Source organism: Leopardus geoffroyi, chromosome A1 (genome assembly GCF_018350155.1).
Source record: "Leopardus geoffroyi isolate Oge1 chromosome A1, O.geoffroyi_Oge1_pat1.0, whole genome shotgun sequence".
NCBI classification, from domain to species: Eukaryota; Metazoa; Chordata; class Mammalia; order Carnivora; family Felidae; genus Leopardus; species Leopardus geoffroyi.
Window position 1 is genome coordinate 135,755,117 of NC_059326.1, and position 19,698 is coordinate 135,774,814.

At 40.2% G+C, this 19,698-nt stretch overlaps 1 protein-coding gene across 1 annotated transcript; it reads left to right on the forward strand.

Annotated features, from left to right (window-relative positions):
• Nucleotides 1-7,202: 7,202 nt before the first annotated feature.
• MRPS36 (mitochondrial ribosomal protein S36) lies at nucleotides 7,203-19,213 on the forward strand. The gene is made up of 4 exons (XM_045446126.1): nucleotides 7,203-7,338; nucleotides 15,405-15,468; nucleotides 17,326-17,513; nucleotides 18,031-19,213. Exons 1-4 carry the CDS (start codon nucleotides 7,297-7,299, stop codon nucleotides 18,046-18,048), a joined length of 312 nt encoding a protein of 103 aa, XP_045302082.1. The 5' UTR covers nucleotides 7,203-7,296; the 3' UTR covers nucleotides 18,049-19,213.
• The last annotated feature ends 485 nt before the right edge of the window (nucleotides 19,214-19,698 follow it).

Below are 19,698 nucleotides of genomic sequence, written 5' to 3' on the forward strand. Positions count from 1 at the left end.
CTGTTTTGGTTGTTGTAGAGTAATTGTGACTTTTTATAAAACAAAACAAAACAAAAAACCGTTCATTTATTTATTTTGAGAGAGAAGCAAGCAGGGGAGAGGCAGAGAAAGAGAGGGAGACAGAGAATCCTAAGTAGGCTTCTCGGTATCAGCATGGAGCCTGACATGGGACTTGATTCTACAAATGGTGAGATCATGACGTGAGCCAAAATCAGATGCTCAAACTACTGAGCCACCTGGGAGCCCCAAGTGTGACTCTTTGTTTTGTTTTGTTTTAATGTTTATTTATGAGAGAGAGAGAGAATGAGTGGGGGTGGGGCAGAGAGAGAGAGAGACAGACACAGAATCTGAAGAAGGTTCCAGGCTCTGAGCTGTCAGCACAGATTCCAATGTGGGGCTCGAATTCACGAGCCATGAGATCATGACCTAGGTCAAAGTTGAACGCTCAACCGACAGAGCCACCCAGGCATCCCCCAATTGTGACTTTTTAAATTTTGTATTTCTGTATCATGCATTACTTTTATAAGTTAAATAATAAAAAGAGCAAATGTTACTTTGTATTATTAAAAAATAAAACTTGCTGGGGCACCTGGCTGGCTCTTAGTAGAGCATGCAGCTCTTGGTCTTGGGGTCATGAGTTACAGCCCCACATTAGTTGTAAAGATTACTAAAAAACATGTAAATAAACTTCTAAAAAATAGAACTTGGCCTCTTGTATAACATCTCATTCCTTTTGTTTTTTTTGAAAGAGTGGGGGGAGGGGCAGAGAGAAAGAGAATCCAAGCAGGCTCTGCAATGTCAACATGGAGCCTGATGCAGGGCTGGAACTCACAAACCACAAGATCATGGCCCAGGCTGAAATCAAGAATCAGACTCTCAAGCCACTGAGCTACCCAGGTGACCCCCATTCCATTTTTTGAAAACTCTAATTGAGGGGCACCTGGGTGGCTTAGTTGGCTAAGTGACGATTTTGGCTCAAGTTATATTTTTCTTATGGAAAAGCATTATTCTGGAAAATGGCTTCCTGAAACAAAGACTTATCATCATCTGAAACACTTTCTGTATTTTCCTGGGATTTTATTATCCTGTGTGTTCCCTTCCAAAGTCCAACTCAGAGAAATTTCATTAGTCAGTTTTTCCTGAAGTGCCGAATTGTAACAAACATTGATAACGCTCTTAGGTCCATAGTTTGATCACTAGATGACATGAGGAGCATTCACTATATGAAACATTCCATGGTTTATGAGATCAAGCGAAATTGCAGAAGCACATTTAAAGTTTCTACTTAGAAGTGTACGGTATTTCCACCAAGGCTCTCTTCACCATGCCAGACATCACTGAGACAGGAAAGTATACTCCCACAGCAAGGGAGTGCTAGGTTTCAGAGCTGGGGGTAGAAAATGGGTATCTGCTGGAAAGAGTACAGTCTACCACAGTCTGCCATCTTGGTCTTAAATATTAACTTTCCTTGTGCATGTAAAAGGCACAACATTGCCCAAGGAAATAAAGTTAATAGTGTCATCCAGTCATAACAGTTTCCAAGTTCAGGATCTCTTGATAGTCTTTCCCATCAGGTCCAGATGTGACTTTTCATGATCTGGAGATCTATAAACTGAAAAGACAACTTCTTTTGTTTCGCACAGTCAGCAAACAATAGTGGACAAGGTTGGCGATTCCGAAATCCTGCTTGGCAAATGATAGGAGGTGCTCCTTCCTAAGGAGAGGGAACATGTTTCGATTAGGCTTTTGTGCTGCTCACTGGAAGAAGTTCTTTTCTTGACTCTGCCCTTTGCTATGTTCTCCCTTTGCATTACTAACATTGGCCATATCTGAAGAGGGCATTAGAGAGTGTCCTGAACAGCTTTCTCATTTGGGGATTCTAATATTTTACTTTTACATCTGTCTTTAAATTTGGACCAGTAGTTTGCTTTTTTTTTTTTTTTTTTTTTTAAGTTTGTTTATTTTGAGAGAGAGAGCAAGTTGGGTAGGAGCAGAGAGAGGGAGAGACAGAGAGTCCCAAGGAGGCTCTGCACTGTCTGAGCAGAGCCCAATGGGGGCTCGTACTCACAAAGTGTTAGATCATGACCTGAACCGAAGTCAGACTCTTAACTGACTGTGCCACCCAGGTACCCAGTGCTTTTGTTAATGTAGATTTTAAATGTGGTTGGTGGTGGTCATAGTTGTTTTGGTTGGTTGGTTGATCCGTGTTAAAGATCAGCAAACTGTGGCTTACCAGCTGCCTGTTTTTGTAAATAAAGTTTTATTGGAACAAAGCTATGCCCATAGATTTACATATTATCTCTGGTTGTTTTCTCTCTACACTGGCTTAATAATTGAATTGAACTGAGTAGCTACAAGAGATTATATGTCTGGCACCCTATTTTTCTTTTTTCTTTTTTTTTTTTTTTTTCAACGTTTATTTATTTTTGGGACAGAGAGAGACAGAGCATGAATGGGGGAGGGGCAGAGAGAGAGGGAGACACAGAATCGGAAACAGGCTCCAGGCTCTGAGCCATCAGCCCAGAGCCTGATGTGGGGCTCGAACTCACGGACCGCGAGATCGTGACCTGGCTAAAGTCGGACGCTTAACCGACTGCGCCACCCAGGCGCCCCTTGCACCCTATTTTTTTCTTATAGTCGACTGACTTAAAGAAACCTGTTGACCTGTAGACCATTTTCTATTATGATTTGTCTGATTGCTTCCGAGTAGTTTATATAGCTTGTTTGACCTCTGTATTCCTTTAAACTAAAACTTAGATCTGCTTTACTAAATGTAGTTTCAATTTTTTTTGTAGTTTCAAACTTTTTTAAAAAAAATTTCAATGTTTTTATTTCTTTTTGAGACAGAGAGAGACAGAGCATGAGCAGGGGAGGGGCAGAGAGAGAGGGAGACACAGAATCTGAAGCAGGCTCCAGGCTCTGAGCTGTCAGCACAGAGCCCAACGCGGGGCTCAAACTCACAGACCATGAGACCATGACCTGACCTGAAGTTGGATGCTTAACCCACTGAGCCACCCAGGCGTCCCTCAAATTTTTTTATCAAGAAAAATTACAGTTGTGACTAGGTACTTCATATTGCATTACATCAGAAGGCTGTTATTCATGGTTTTGCCTAAGAGATCTACAGCCAATATCAGGAACAGGGTATACCGTACAAGAAAGGAGTCAAAGGCCCAGAGATAGTAATGTTAAGAACATACATAATACAAGGCAGACCTGGATGGTTTAGTCAGTTGAGCATCCAACTCTTGATATCAGCTGAGGTAGTGATCTTGCAGTCATGAGGTTGAGCCCTGTGTTGGCTCCACGTGCAGGCCATGAGGCCTGCTTGGGATTCTCTGTCTCCCTCTCTCTCTCTGCTCCTCCCCTGCTCACTCTCTCTCTCTCTCTCTCTCAAAATAAATAAACATAAAAAAAAAAATAAGGAAGAAGAATACATAATACAAGAAGTAGAATCAGCTGATGTGCTCCAGGTCCATGAAAATAGTCAAATAATAGAATTGAGGGTGTAGACAAAAATCAGAGTCTGAATGGGGTAAGTAATCAAATGATTTGATTACAGATCTGATGGTGGCTGGTAGAAACCGAGCGGCAGTAGGAAGAGAAGACAGGATTTGGGGGTTAAGGCAATTTGCTGCCTTCACTTTAACTACTTTTACCATCTTCATCCTAGAATTAATCCAGAAGTGAGCTGGATGAGAATTCTGTGAATGAGTATGAATGTCAACATTTAGAAATGAATCCACAGTAGGGGGCGCCTGGGTGGCTCAGTTAAGTGTTCAACTTCAGCTCAGGTCAGGATCTCATGTTTCCTGGGGTTCGAGCCCCACCCCCTGCTTTGAATTCTATGTCTCTCTCTCTCTCTCTGCCTCTCCCCCGCTTGCACTCTGTCTCTCTCCCAAAAATAAATAAACATTAAAAAAATAATAAAAATAAATAAATGAGCCCACATTAGAGAAAAGTCATTATTTTCCTGACTCCCCCAAACAAAATCCATACCAATGTGACCATTAATTTGCACTGCATTTGACATTTTCTGAATTTGTCACCAAGTATTCCCAGGAAACTGTTGTGTATGTGAGGAGTTGGAAAGTTTATTTTTTTAATGTTTATTTCTGAGAGAGAGCACAAGTGGGGGAGGAGTAGAGAGGGAGGGAGACATAGAATCCAAAGGAGACTCCAGACTCGGAGCTGTTAGTGCAGAGCCTGATGCAGGGCTTGAACCCCTGAGCCATGAGATCACAACCTCGGCCAAAGTTGGATGCCCAACCAACTGAGCTACCCAGGTGCCCTGGAAAGTTTATTTTTAAAACTTTTTTTTAAATAAAAAATTTTAATGTTTATTAAACATTTATTTATTTACTTACTTATTTATTTACTTATTTATTCATTTAGAGAGCATGAGCAGGGAGGGGCAGAGAGGGAGACACAATCCGAAGCAGGCTCCAGGCCCCAAACTGTCAGCACAGAGCCCAATGCGGGGTTCGGACCCACAAACCATGAGATAATGACCTGAGCTGAAGTCGACGCTTAATTGACAGAGCCACCCAGGTGCCCCTGGAAAATTTATTTATTTTTTTTTGTTTGTTTCAACGTTTATTCATTTTTGGGACAGAGAGAGACAGAGCATGAACGGGGGAGGGGCAGAGAGAGAGGGAGACACAGAATCGGAAACAGGTTCCAGGCTCTGAGCCATCAGCCCAGAGCCTGATGCGGGGCTCGAACTCACGGACCGCGAGATCGTGACCTGGCTGAAGTCGGACGCCTAACCGACTGCGCCACCCAGGCGCCCCGAAAATTTATTTTTTAATAAAGGCTCTAAATCATGGCACTTCTTTGTCCATATTCATTTCTTTCTTTTTTTTTTTTTTTTTCAACGTTTATTTATTTTTGGGACAGAGAGAGAGCATGAATGGGGGAGAGACAGAGAGAGAGGAAGACAGAATCGGAAACAGGCTCCAGGCTCTGAGCCATCAGCCCAGAGCCTGACGCGGGGCTCGAACTCACGGACCGCGAGATCATGACCTGGCTGAAGTCAGACGCTTAACTGACTGCGCCACCCAGGCGCCCCTCCATATTCACTTCTTAAACACAGTCATAGAGGAAAATGAAAAATGTTTATTTATAAAAGTAACCCAGAAAGTCTGTGTCTTTTAAATGACTTCGGAATGAGAATCTGATGTAGATATGTACATAGAAACTTGCTTTTTCTCTCTGTACTAGAAATCTAAGCTTCTGCTGCTTTTGAGCTTTCTACCTGTATTGAGGTCATTGACAAAGTTGTAAGATAGTTAAAGTGTACAACATGATTTGATATATACATCGTGAAGAGATTCCCACAGTTGGGTTAACACATTACCCCACATATTTACCTTCTTTTTTTTTTTTTTTTTTTTTTTTTTTTTTTGGTGAGAACATTTGAAGTTCTACTTAGCAAATTTCAGTTACACAATACAGTATTACCTACTATAGTCACCACTTTTGAGCTTTTTTTTTTTTTTTTTAATTTTTTTTTCAACGTTTATTTTGGGGACAGAGAGAGACAGAGCATGAACGGGGGAGGGGCAGAGAGAGAGGGAGACAGAATCGGAAACAGGCTCCAGGCTCTGAGCCATCAGCCCAGAGCCTGACACGGGGCTCGAACTCACGGACCGTGAGATGGTGACCTGAGCTGAAGCCGGACGCTTAACCGACTGCGCCACCCAGGCACCCCACCACTTTTGAGCTTTAAGAACACATTATCTGGTTTCATCAGTGGTGACTTAAAACAATTTTTTAAAATAAAGTTTATTTGTTTTGAGAGAGAGGGAGCGAATCCCAAGCAGGCTCCACACTGTCAGTGCAGAACCTGATGTAGGGCTCCATCTCACAAACCATGAGATCATGACCTGAACCAAAGTCAAGACATGGATGCGTAACCAACTGAGCCACCCAGGTGCCCCAAAACAATTTTTTTTTGGCCTACGCTTTATTTTTATTTTTATTGGATTTAGGTTCACTGCAAAATTGAAAGAAAGTAGAGTTCCTACATACTTACTGCTCCTACACATTCACAGCCTAACCCACTAACACCATTCCTTCTAGCCTGGTATGTTTGTTACAACTGAACCTATATTAACATGTTATTATCCCTCAAAGGTGGTACATTGTATGGATTTTAACATGTATAATAACACATACTTACATTACGGTATCATACAAGAGTTTCACTGTCCTAAAAACCATTGTGCTCTGCCTATTTGTCCCTGGCAATCAATTATCCTGTTACTGTCTCCATAATTTTGCCTTTTCCAAAATGTCATATAGTTGGAGTCATTCAGTATGTAAGTTTTCAAATACCGTCTTTTGCTCCCACCAATGATGTGTGTGAGTGCCTCTTTCCCTACAGCCGCCCCAGAATATGTTACCCAAATTATGTATGTTGACTTAGATGGGTGAAAATAGTGTTTCAGCATAGTTTAAATTTCATTGGAAGGGCCCATTTTGGCGCTTGGTAAAGTATTTTTAAAACTCTTCCCAGATTCAGAAGCTGCCAACCTAGCTCAGGTCATGGTATCACTGCTGGTGGGTTCAAGCCCACCCCTCCACGGCTGGTGGGGATCTGTGGTGGCAGCTCAGAACCTGGAGCTGCTTTGGAGTCTGTCTCCCTCTCTCTCTGCCCCTCCCCTGCTCACACTCTGTCTCTCTCTCTCTGAAAAAAAAAAAAAAAAAAAAAATTAAAAAAGAAAAATGAACTTTTGAGTTCTCATACTGGAATCAGGCAGCAGTTTAATATCAGGACTAATGGCAGAGAAAACAAGACCGTATCAAGTAACGCCAGTAAGGCAGAGAGTAAGAGGTAGCCTTGTATAGACCTCGAAATGCCTACTCTTTCTGAGCTTATCACTAACTCCCAAGTTTAACGAACTTGTTAGTTTTAGGATGCCACATGACTTTGTATTACCTAATTGGTTTCAGACTAAATTTTGGATTCTACTTAAAATAGAAACTGGCTATCTGGAAAGGAAATGGCCCTAGTTTACTCATAAGCTGATGAGCAAAACAAACCCAACATCACAAACCTTCGCGGGCAAAACAAAACAATGGATAGCACGTGGGGCAGTTCCTAGGCGTGAATTGAGGCGGGGCGGGTCGGCGCCCAGCGTGGGCTGGCTACGCAGTGGAGGAGGATCCGGCGCGAGCGCACGCTCGCCCCTCCTCCATGACGCCACAGGCAGGCCCCGCCCCCCAGCTGCCCAGGTCTCCTGTTATCTCTGCGGCTAGCAAGCGCCCCGGAAGCTGCCCCATCTCGGGGTCATGATGGGCAGCAAGATGGCGTCTGCCAGCAGGGTCGTTCAGGTAAGGAAATTTGGTCACTTTTCCGCACCGTGGGCGGTAGGGATGGTGCTGATTATAGCAAAGGCGCTGGGAAGAAAAGGCGGTGGCGGAGGCTGCGCGGTGACCGCGGCCCTGGGTAGGGCCAGCGGCACCGCCCGAGGATATGTGTGAAAATTGGACCTAGAACCCAATGAGTCGGGCAATGAGCCGGAGACCAACGCTGAGGGTTCGAGCCAGGCCGCGGGAGTGCTGTGTATGAGCACGTAGGCAAAGAGCTGCTGCGCGGTCCCTGGATTGTATCCTGCCAGGACCTCAGTAGCCCTCTTAGAGGAGTCTGCGGGCTAGGCTGCCCTGGCAGTAGTCTCGGCCAATCGGCGTCTAGTATTGTCTGCGGTGTCCCGCATCAACCAATCGGAAGGAAGGCGGTAACGGCGCGTGGAAGGAAGCGAACTGTGCATCTGACCCAGTGTCCCTTCAAGGTCTTGGGAATGGCCAGAGAACTGGCCTCGCGGGCGGAGTCTTCACCCCAGGCGTATTCTCCCTTACCAATCCGAGCGTCTGGTTACAGGCTGGATGGGGACAATTGGAGGGGGGAAATATATATTATTTAAGTTTGTTTGTAATACATGTTTTGTTGTTACCCAAGTTTTTTGTTTTTGTTTTTGTTTTGCCCTGAGTTTGTATTGGTAGCTAGAGGAAATTTGTTAATCCACACATCAATAATTAACTCCTGGTAGCTTTTGTATTTGCTTCTTCAGTTGTGATCGCTAACTTAAATAGGACAGGTAAAGTTGGTATATAAAAGGACACAACCTCCACTTTTGGGGCTGTTTTACACAATCTCTTTTAAATTCTGGAAGTGTACTGTATGGTTTTTAACTTCGATATAAGAAGTGCATTTCCCTTTGTACAAATACATGTCTTAAAAAGACCTTTTCTTAAAGTTGTTTCAGTCAGAAAGATAATCTTAGATCCTAGCCTTTGGTCCCATTGCATAATGATTCTATTACTCATTCAGTAGGTAGATATTAAGCATTAACTAATTAAAGATAATATGAGGATTAGGAGAACATTGCACAAAGGACTGGTTGGTATCCGTAATGTATAACCATACATGTTCATAATACATAGCTCAATTTTAAAATGGGTTAAAAAGTTGAAATGGCACAAAAGAAGATACACAAGTCTGTGAAAAGATGTTGAACTTCATTGCTTACCAGGAAAATACAAATTAAAACCAGGAGGTACTACTACATCTACCAAAATTATTCAGAGTTTAAAAACTGTCAGTACCAAAAGTACTGATGACAGTGTGAAGCATCTGAAACCCTCATCCATTGTTGTTAGGGGTATAAATGGAATAGCCACTCTGGAAAACTTTTGTTAGTCTCCAGTAATTAAATATAGCTTCCCTATGATGCAGTTTTACTTATAGGTTTATACCCAAGAGAAATGAGTGCGTATACCTACAAAGAGACTTAGATAAAAATGTCTGTAGCCACTTTATGCCATAATGACCCCCAAACCAGAAAAAAATCCAAATGTCCATTAGGAGGATAAACAGATTGTGGTAGATTTATTAAAATGGAATAGTACACAGTAATGAACTACTAACTACTGATAAGGAAGAAAAAAAGATACTGTGAGATGCGCAGTAAGGAATGGTCTATCTTCCTCTAACAGAGCTGCAAAGACTTGTACTCATATTCATAAAACAAGGTGGTTTTTGCTAACATTATGCAATAATTACATATAACCTTAGCAAAATTTATTGAGTACTTCTGTGTCAGGTCTGTACTCTGTGCTGAGTACTATAGCTGTACTGTGCTGAGTACAGGTCTGTGCTGAGACTATAGCACCAACAAGCCAGACATGGTGCCTCCATAGAACTTAGAATTTGGCTCTTAATTCATACCTTAAAGAAAGAGTAGTATTTCAACAAACGGGCACAAACTGATGGGAATTCATAAGGCATGGTGTCAATATTAAGTAGAGAAATTTGGCTCGATTATAAGGTATTCAGAAATAATTTTAGTAGAATAAGTTATAGGGGCGCCTGGGTGGCTCAAACTTTCTCTCACAGGCAAATCCCTGGTTCCTCCAAACATCGCTGTAAATATATGTACTCATTTGCTGAGTCCTACAATAGATTCAAAATGGTTTCAAAATTGCTATATTTATACAGCTACCAACAGCAACATATTAAGTAAAAAGTTCAAGTTTTCTTAGTACTGTATTTATTATTATCATTGCCTTTAGATGAAAGTACAGAGTATGAGTACTATGAAAGTTATTTGGATTAGTTCCTTTTTTCCCCCCTTAGTTATGTTACCCAACTGATACACAGGTAGAATTGCTTCTTTGGGGGTGCCTGGGTGGCCCAGTTGGTTAAGTGCCAACTTTGGCTCAGGTCGTGGTCTCAAGGTTCGTAAGTCTGAGCCTCACATCACACTCACTGACAGTGTAGAACCTGCTTTGGATCCTCTATCTCCCTCTCTCTCCGCCTGTCTTCTGCACGCACACCTGTGCAAGCACCTGCACACACACACACTCTCTCCCTCAAAATAAACATTTAAAAAAAAGGAATTGCTTCTTTGTGTTTACATTTAGAGTCTAAAAATTTTTTTAATGTTTGTTTATTTTTGAGAGAGAGAGGAAAAGTGAGTGGGGCAGGGGCAGAGAGAGGGAGACAGGATCTGAAGTGGTTCTGTGCTGACAGCAGAGAGCCTGATGTGGGGCTCGAACTCTCAAAGCGTGAGATCATGACTGGAGCCAAAGTCAGACACTTAACCAATTGAGCCATCCACATGCCCCTACGTTTAGAGTTCAAAAGCAAATTTTGGGGCGCCTCCATGGCTCAGTCATTTGAGCGTCCAGCTTTGGCTCAGGTCATGATCTCATGGTTCATGAGTTTGAACCCCACGTCTCTGTGCTGACAGCTGAGCCCGGAGCCTGCTTCAGATTCTTTGTCTCCCTCTCTCCCTCTCCAATTCATGCTCTGTCTCTGTCTCTCTCTCTTTCACAAATGAATAAACATTTAAAAAAAATTTTTTTTTAAGTAAATATTGAGGTGTCTGGGTGGCTCAGTCAGTTAAATGTCCAGTTCTTGATCTCGCCTCAAGTGTTGATCTCAGGGTCGTGGGTTCAGGCTCTGCACTGAGCATGAAGCCTACTTAAAAAAAAATTTTTTTTTTAATTTAAAATAAATAAAAAGATTCTGAGAGAGGAAAATTTGAGCATAAGTTAAGTATTAGATGATATTAAAGAATTATTTTTAATTTATTGTGGTAAAATGTGTAGAGATTATGGTTTGACAAAAATCTTTTTATGTTAGTGATACATATGGAAGGTATTAACAGGTTAGAGGAGAGGGTTGGGATTTGTTTAATGGAGGAAGGGGTGATGAATTAAGATTGTCTCTATTGCTGTTGAAATTGTGTAATGTGTTTATCAGGGTTTATTTCATTTTTTGTTTATTAGGGTTTATTACAGTACTGGCTGTACTCATATATTTAGGAAAATGCCTTTTAAAAAAGGGGACACCAAGGGCACCTAGCAGCTCAGTCAGTTAAGCATCCAGTTCTTGATTTCAGTTCAGGTTGTGATCTTGCAGTTCATGGGTTTGAGCCCCAAGTCTGGCTCTGTGTCCACATTGAGTAGATTGCTTGGGATTCTCTCTCTCCCTCTCTCTCCTGCTCCCCTGCTTTCTCATACACATGTGCTCTGTCTCAAAATTAATAAATAAACTTAAAAAAAAAAAAAACAAAGAGGACACCAGTCTGGCAATTTAATCTATAAGGGCATATTATGTCATATTTTTAAGTGTGCGTAAGCATTGTTGAAATGGGTTTTTCTCTCTTGTGTACGTATCATTGTTTAAGTGTGTGTATACATGCTCACATACCTATACAGTTAGTCCTGTCTTAGAAATGGTCTCTGTTCACACTTGGCAAATGTTTCCTCAACATTTACTGCATACCTGGCAGTACTGCAGAAGTGCTAGTTCTCTGACTCTGCCTTTTGCAGGAGATTAGCTGTCCTCTAATCACTGGCTTATTGATCTAGGAACAGAAAAGTACTTCAGAATACCTGGAGTAAAAGATGCAGAAGACAGAGGTGAGAAGTGAGGCTGGAGAGGGAGGGAGAGGCAGATCAGGATGGGCCTAGTGAATGCCAAATAGGAGCTTGAAGTTTATCCTGAAAGCTGTTGAACATTTTTAAAGCTTTTAAATGGGGTGTTGATAGCGTATGGGTAGAACATTCTTTGAAGAAGATTGGCTATGAAAAGGAAGAAATAGTTACTAGAGGGAGAATTGGGTTTCATTTTTGTTTTGTTTTGAGAGAGAGAATGTGTATGAGCAGAGGAGAGAGAGAGGGAGAATCCTAAGCAGTCTTCTTGCCCAGCATGGAGCCGGACATGGGGCTCAGTCTCACAGATTGACACACAGTGTGACATTAGAGTTTTGTTTTTTACCATTAGACTTGACTGTGAACTTATGCTGAGGGAGACAACTCTATTCCAGCATTTTCTCACAGGAGCACAATTATAGTGGGGTTTTGAGGCCAGTCCCAACAAGCCTATTTATTTCCGTATTCATATGAAATGTATATTATGTAGTGGGGTGCCTGGGTGGCTCAGTTGGTTGGGTGTCCTACTTTGGCTCAGGTCATGATCTCACAGTTCGTGAGTTCAACCCCCGCGTCAGGCTCTGTGCTGACAGCTCAGAGCCTGGAGCCTGCTTCAGCTTCTTTGTCTCCCTCTCTCTCTGCCCCTCCCCTGCTCTCACTCTGTGTCTCTCTAAAAAATAAACAAACATTAAAAAAAATTTTTTAAATGTATTATATAGTACATATATACAAATATTTTGGAGATAAACATACAGCTCAATATCACTAGTTACAGAGCAACTTCTAGATTACTTTAGTTGAAAATAGTACTGTTCATTAGAGTCTTAGCATTGTATATTCAGAAAATTTCATGCTGAAAGGTCCATTTAAGTTTCTCTCTAGCAGGGGTGCCTAGGTGGCTCAGTTAAGCATCTGACTTTGATTTCGGCTCAGATCATGATCTCTTGGTTTGTGAGATTGAGCCCCACGTCGGGCTGTGCACTGATAGCACAGGAGGGCCTGCTTGGGATTCTCTCTGTCCCTCCCTTGCTCGTGCACTCTCTCTTTCTCAAAATAAACAAACTTAAAACAGAAAGTTCCTCTACAGCATTATCTAGAATTCTAGGGGTAAAACAGCAATACCCTGCAAATATCTGTTTTTTTTATTAATTTAATTTAATTTAATTTAATTTTTTAAATTTACACCCAAGTTAGTTAGCATATAGTGCAACAATGATCTCAGGGGTAGATTCTTTAATGCTCCTTACCCATTTAGCCCATCCCCCCTCCCACAACCCTTCCAGTAACCCTCTGTTTGTTCTCCATATTTAAGAGTATCTTATGTTTCGTTCCCCTCCCTGTTTTTATATTATTTTTGCTTCCCTTCCCTTGTGTTCATCTGTTTTGTATCATAAATTCCTCATATTAATGAAGTCATATGATACTTGTCTTTCTCTGACTAATTTCGCTTAGCATAATGCCCTCTAGTTTCATCCGTGTAGTTGCAAACGGCAAGATCTCATTCTTTTTGATTGCCGAGTAATAGTCTGTTGTATATATATGTACCACATCTTCTTTACCCATTCATCGATGGACATTTGGGCTCTTTCCATACTTTGGCTATTGTTGATAGTGCCGCTACAAACATTGGGGTACATGTGCCCCTTTGAAACAGCATACCTGTATCCCTTGGATAAATGCTTACTAGTGCAGTTGCTGGATCATAGGGTAGTTCTATTTTTAATTTTTTGAGGAACTTCCATACTGTTTTTTCTTTTTTTTAGAAGGGATTTTCTTTAAAAAAATTTTTTTAATGCTTATTTATTTTTGACAGAGAGAGAGAGAGAGACGGTATGAGTGGGGAAGGGACAGAGAGGGAGGGAGACACAGAATCCGAAGCAGACTCCAGGCTCTGAGCTGTCAGCACAGAGCCCGACACGGGGTTCAAACTCACAGACCGAGAGATCGTGACCTGAGTCGAAGTCGGACGCTCAACTGACTGAGCCACCCAGGAGCCCCAAGGAATCTCCAAACTGTTTTCCAGAGTGGCTGCACCAGTTTGCATTCCCACCAGCAGTGCAAAAGAGATCCTCTCTCCACATCCTCGCCAACATCTGTTGTTGCCTGAGTTGTTAACGTTAGCCCTTCTGATGGGTGTGAGGTGGTATCTCATTGTTGTTTTGATTTATATTTCCCTGATGATGAGTGATGTTGAGCATTTTTTCATGTGTCAGTTGGCCATTTGGGTGTCTTCTCTGGTGAAGTGTCTGTTCATGTCTTTTGCGCATTTCTTCACTGGATGATTTGTTTTTTGAGTGTTGAGTTTGATAAGTTCTTTATAGATTTTGGATACTAACCCTTTATCTGATATATCATTTGCAAATATCTTCTTCCATTCTGTCGTTTGCCTTTTAGTTTTGCTGATTGTTTCCTTCTCTGTGCAGAAGCTTTTATTTTGATGAGGTCCCAGTAGTTCATTTTTGCTTTTGTTTCCCTTGCCTCTGGTGACATGGTGAGTAAGAAGTTGCTGAGGCCAATATCAAAGAGGTTTTTGCCTGCTTTCTCCTTGAGGATTTTGATGGCTTCCTGTCTTACATTGAGGTCTTTCATCCATTTTGAATTTATTTTTGAGTATGGTGTAAGAAAGTGGTCCAGGTTCATTCTTCTGCATGTCGCTGTCCAGCTTTCCCAGCACCACTTGCTGAAGAGACTGTTTTTATTCCATTGGATATTCTTTCCTGCTTTGTCAAAGATCAGTTGCCCGTACGTTTGTGGGTCTATTTCTGGGTTCTTTATTCTGTTCCAGTGATCTGAGTGTCTGTTCTTGTGCCAGTACCATACTGTCTTGATGATTACAGCTTTGTAATACAGCTTGAAGTCCGTGCAAATATCTGTTTTAAAATCAAGGGGTGCCTGGGTGGCTCAATGTGACTTTGTCTCAGGTCATGATCTTGCAGTTTGTGAGTTCTAGCCCCACGTAAAGCTCTGTGCTGACAGCTCAGTGGGTGGAGCCTGCTTCATATTCTGTCTCCCTCTCTCTCTGCCCCTCCCCCACTCACACTCTATGTCTCTCTCTCTCTCTCTCTCTCTCTCAAAAAAATAAACATTAAAATAAATTACAATAAGTGTATGAATAAATAAAAATAATATTCGCAAATACGTGTTTCTATGGGTTTAGAAAAAAGACTAAAAGGGACAACAAATGTTTAATCTGGTTTTTGTGGGTTTGGGGATTATAGACTTGTGTTTTCTTATTTGTGGCTTTTCACCATTTCTTCCAAAGTTTTTACACAGAGCATGTGTTACTTTATAGTCGGAAAAAGCTTTTTTTAAATTACCTAATTTTCTTTCTTTCTTTCTTTTTTTTAAGTTTATTTATTTACTTAGCTCATGAGCAGGGGAGGGGTAGAGAGAGAGGGAGAGAGGGAATCCCAAGCAAGCTCCAGGCTGTCTGCACACGATCCCATGAACTGTGAGATCGTGACCTGAGCAAAAATCAAGAGTCGGACACTCAACTGACTGAGCCACCTAGTCACCCTAAATTAGCTAATTTTCAATATGCTTTTTATCCTGTTCTGCACTGCTAGATAATTGGCCGTGGTAGGAAAACAACATTCAATACAAGTCAGAACACTTCTAATTCTTACCCAGCAGCAGGGTAATATATGCCATACAACATAAAATCTGTGTCATCTTTTTTCATAGGGTTGTTTTGAGGTCAGTTGGTAGTATAGTAAAATGTCTTCTAATGTGTAAAGTCCAAAGGTATTATGAAGAGTAGATAAGATAAATTAAAAGTTCATAGACCAGCTTTCCTAGTTGGGGAAGAGTAAAATAGTAATATTCAAGTTGCTGTCAAATATTGTTATTTTGTTTTAACAAAGGTATCTATGAAGTTCAGTACATTGTTTTTTTTATAGAGTTAATGAGTTTAGTGCTTCATCTTTTTTTTTTTTCCATATATTTTATTTTTCCTTTAGGTAGTCAAGCCACATACTCCATTAATAAGGTTCCCTGACAGAAGAGACAATCCTAAACCCAATGGTAAGTTGTGTTTTAGACTTTTTAAAAATTAGGTACAGATATATTTATACGTGAATATTCTATTATAGGCATTATTTCACATTTTAAAATCAGGGAGACCATTATAGCTTAGATCAAAACAGTTTATTAAGTTGCACATGCAGAAATTAACTTATTACCTCCATTTAAAAAGGTAGTGACTCAACAGAACATGTCTTTGAACTTTTTTTAAGAGTTTATTTTGAAGTAATCTCTACACCCACTGTGGGGCTTGAATTCACAACCCTGAGATCAAGAGTCCCATGCTACACCAACTGAACCAGCCAGGCACCCCTGTCTCTGAATTTTTTTTTTTTTTTTAATGTTTATTTATTTTTGAGACAGAGAGAGACAGAGCATGAACAAGGGAGGGGCAGAGAGAGAGGGAGACACAGAATCCAAAGCGGGCTCGAGGCTCTGAGCTGTCAGCACAGATCCCGACGCGGGGCTCGAACTCACAGACCGTGAGATCATGACCTGCGCCAAAGTCGGACGCTTAACCGACCGAGCCACCCAGGCGCCCCTGTCTCTGAATTTTTAATGATATTGTGATTATACAGGGAAATTTTTGTTCTTTGTTTTCTTCTGTCCTTTATTTAAAAGATTCTCTCGTGCTTACATTGGAGAGGTTGTGAGGCACAGTAGCCATTCTTATATTTTTCTCCCAGCTAACCTTTTCTTTCATTGACTGATATATGCATTCAGTCAGTAGATACAGACTGCCTTAGACCTGAGTAAACACTGATTATAAAGTAATTGAAGATTCTGAACAAGTCCTGTTTTCCCCTTATCCCTCACTTTTAGCAAATCCTTTGTCTCTGTTGTTTTTAATTAATTCCAGTATAGTTAACTTACAATGTACAATATATTCAACAATTCTATACATTACTCATTGATCATTATGATTGTCCCTGTTTTTATTATAAGATATTTAATCTTTAATTCAGGGAGGAGTGGAAGAAGTTTTATAGGGATATTTTTAATTTAACTTACTGTAACTTTTTTTTTTAATGTTTATTCATTTTTGAGAGAGAGAGACAGTGTGAGTGGGGGAGGGGCAGAGTGAGAAGGAGACAAAGAATCAAAGTAGGCTCCAGGCTCCTAGCTGTCAACACAGAGCGCAACGCAGGGCTCGAACCCATGAACCGTAGGATCATGACCTGAGCCGATTTTGTAGGTTTAACCGACTGAGCCACCCAGATGCCCCTAATTTATTGTAACTCTTAAAGAATTAAGATATAGGTGATAAAGGGGGCACCTGAGTGGCTCAGTCAGTTACATGTCTGACTTCAGCTCAGGTCATGATCTCACAGTTCATGATCTTGAGCCCCACATCGGGCTCTCTGCTATCAGCTCAGACCCCACTTCAGATCCTCTGTCCCCTCTCTCTCTGCCCCTTCCCTGCTCATGCACACACCCCCCCCAAATATATAAACATTAAAAAATATATAGGTGAATAAAGAAGTATAAAGGTATTGAGAAAACTTCTCTTCATATACCAACTTTCTTATTCCCTATTACATTACCTGTAAACACCACCATATGACAAAACTTAAGTGTGTAGATTATTCATATGGGTTATACTCTACTACCTAGAAATTTAATATTTTATAAACTTGTTCAGTTTAGTAATTCATTAACTTAAAGCTTCTTCCTTATTTGTTTTAAAAAGAACTTTTTGAAATTATTTATAGCTACCGAATTTATAGCTACTCAATAATACATTTTAGAATTATACCCAGCATTTGAAGAATGACTTGATTACTCAATAATAGATCATTCAAAATAGTATTTTAAGACACCTGAGCAATTTATTTCTCTAATTACATTTTTTTTCAGTATCAGAAGTTTTGAGATCAGCAGGACTACCATCTCACTCTTCTTCAATTTCACAGCATTCTAAGGGAAGTAAATCACCAGATTTGCTGATGCATCAGGGTCCTCCAGACACTGCAGAAATAATAAAAACATTACCTCAGAAATACAGAAGGAAGCTTGTGTCTCAAGAAGAAATGGAATTTATCCAAGTATGTCATCGCTCTTTATCATAGTACTGTGCAAAACACCTGAACATTTTTGGCTTTTGGAATTTCATATGCTTGTTCTTTCCATTCCTTGTCACAGTGGGTCCATAGCTAAGACCAAGATAGTCAGGTAGAACAGGGTTATGAGAAATAAACCATGTACAAGCCCTCAGTAAAAGTACCTGAAGGAATATATATGTAGAAGTATAATATGTTAAGTAGCAATAGCTATAACCACATGAAAAAAAGCTCAGTAGAGTCCTTGGTAATTTTTCAATGTGAAGGGCTTATGAGGCCAAGAAATTTGAGCATCACCAATCAAGGTCAACCTTGAGTTCCTTCCTGATCAGAAATTGTTTACAACATTGATACAAGTGCCTAAGAGCAATGAAAAACCGAAATTGTTATTGAACACCTGATGATCATTTGCTTAAAATGGTGTAAATTTATATAATGTCCATGAAAAGATTTCTTCTGTAAATTTAAACCTAATCTTTTTGCTTTATTTTTTCCTTTTCAGCGTGGAGGTCCGGAATAATCACTGACAGTGTGGCTGCTGTTTGCCATCAAAGGAACAGTCTTTACAATAAAGGACTTCCAAAGTGGCACATGAGAAGCTACATTAAACAACTTGAATAAATATTCTGTTAAAAAAAATGAAATAGAAAATTTAGATGGACACTTGTATCTCCTAATATATGTATGTTGGTCAGCTTCTCCACAAGCTTACCTAATTGTTTATATACTTATTAAAGTATACATTTTTAAATGTAGCCTATTAATTTACTCTTGATTATCAAGTATTATCAGTGTTGAGCTATTAAAAGCACACAATATCTAGTAAACTGTCATAGGTTTCCCATAATTTCACTTTTGTTTCAGTTTCCTTCCTTCCTTCCTTCCTTCCTCCCTCCCTCCCTCCCTCCCTCCCTCCCTCCCCTCCCCTCCCCTCCCCAGCACATCCGTAACTGGGGGAGTGGCAGAGGGAGAGAATCTTCAGCAGGCTCCAAGCTCAGTGTGGAGCCTAATGTGGGGCTCAGTCTCATGACCATGAAATCGTGACCTGAGCCGAAATCAAGAGTCAGAAGTTTAACCTACTGAGCCACCCAGGCGCCCCTCAGTTTCTTTTTAAGACATGGAAAGATTTATCAGATAGAATTGCTGCTTTTGGGAAGTGATTTTCCTGAAGTTGGATGAGGATCAGTGAAAGAATGACTCCATTATTTGTTCTTAATTTTCTTTATATTTTTCCATTCACAAAATTACTGGAGTATAACTAGTTTAAAAACCATACCCTACACTAAATAATAAAAATACAGCCAAGGTAAAACAGGTGACTTTGTGGTAGTAAAACTGGGAGTTAATACAAAAGATTATTTGTAACCTACATTCAGAAGAAAATGAATATAACATAGAAACATATAACATTGAGTAGAAACTGCAACTTACTATGTTATTAGGGGTGTTAAGAAAGTCTTATTCTTTGATTTATTTTACTGTTTTGATTGTCATCATGTGTGCAAATTCTGATAACCACTAACTTTCTCAAACTTAATGTCTGAAAGCCTCTTAAAATCGACCTAGATATTTACCTTATTAAGGCAATTTATGAAACTTTAATAAGGTCTTACAATGCCAAGGGTATGTATTATTGTGAAACTAAAGCCTCACAAAGCTAAATAAATTTTCTTCCATACCTTGAATGATTTCTAGAATATGCTTTAAAGAAGTCATCCTTAATAGTAAGGGTAGCTAGTGGGCAATAGACTGAGTCAAATTGTTGAGTATCGCTCAGTTGCCTGCCAATTAAGCTTTACTTTTTCTTTCTTTTTCTTTTTTTTTTTCTTTTTACTATTTCAGGGTTGTGGCCTAATATAAATATTGCCCATCTCAATTATCAAATATGAGACTGGTATTTGGTGGTAGCAATAAGCTATTCTGGTGATTCATAACATGATTCATGATTTTTTTTTTTTTTAACCTGTTTGGAAAGTTTTGTTAAAAAATATCACCATTCTCTTTTTTCTCTCTGTAATTTTTTCATTTCAGTAAAAGGAAGCCAAGGACATTTTTTTTTTTTTTTTTTTTTTTTGCTTTCAGAAACAGAGTGGGTTCAAGTAATGAAGAGTGATTTGTGTACTACTGTGGGCCAGCAGTCAGGAACCCCATACTAGAACTGTCTGAAGTT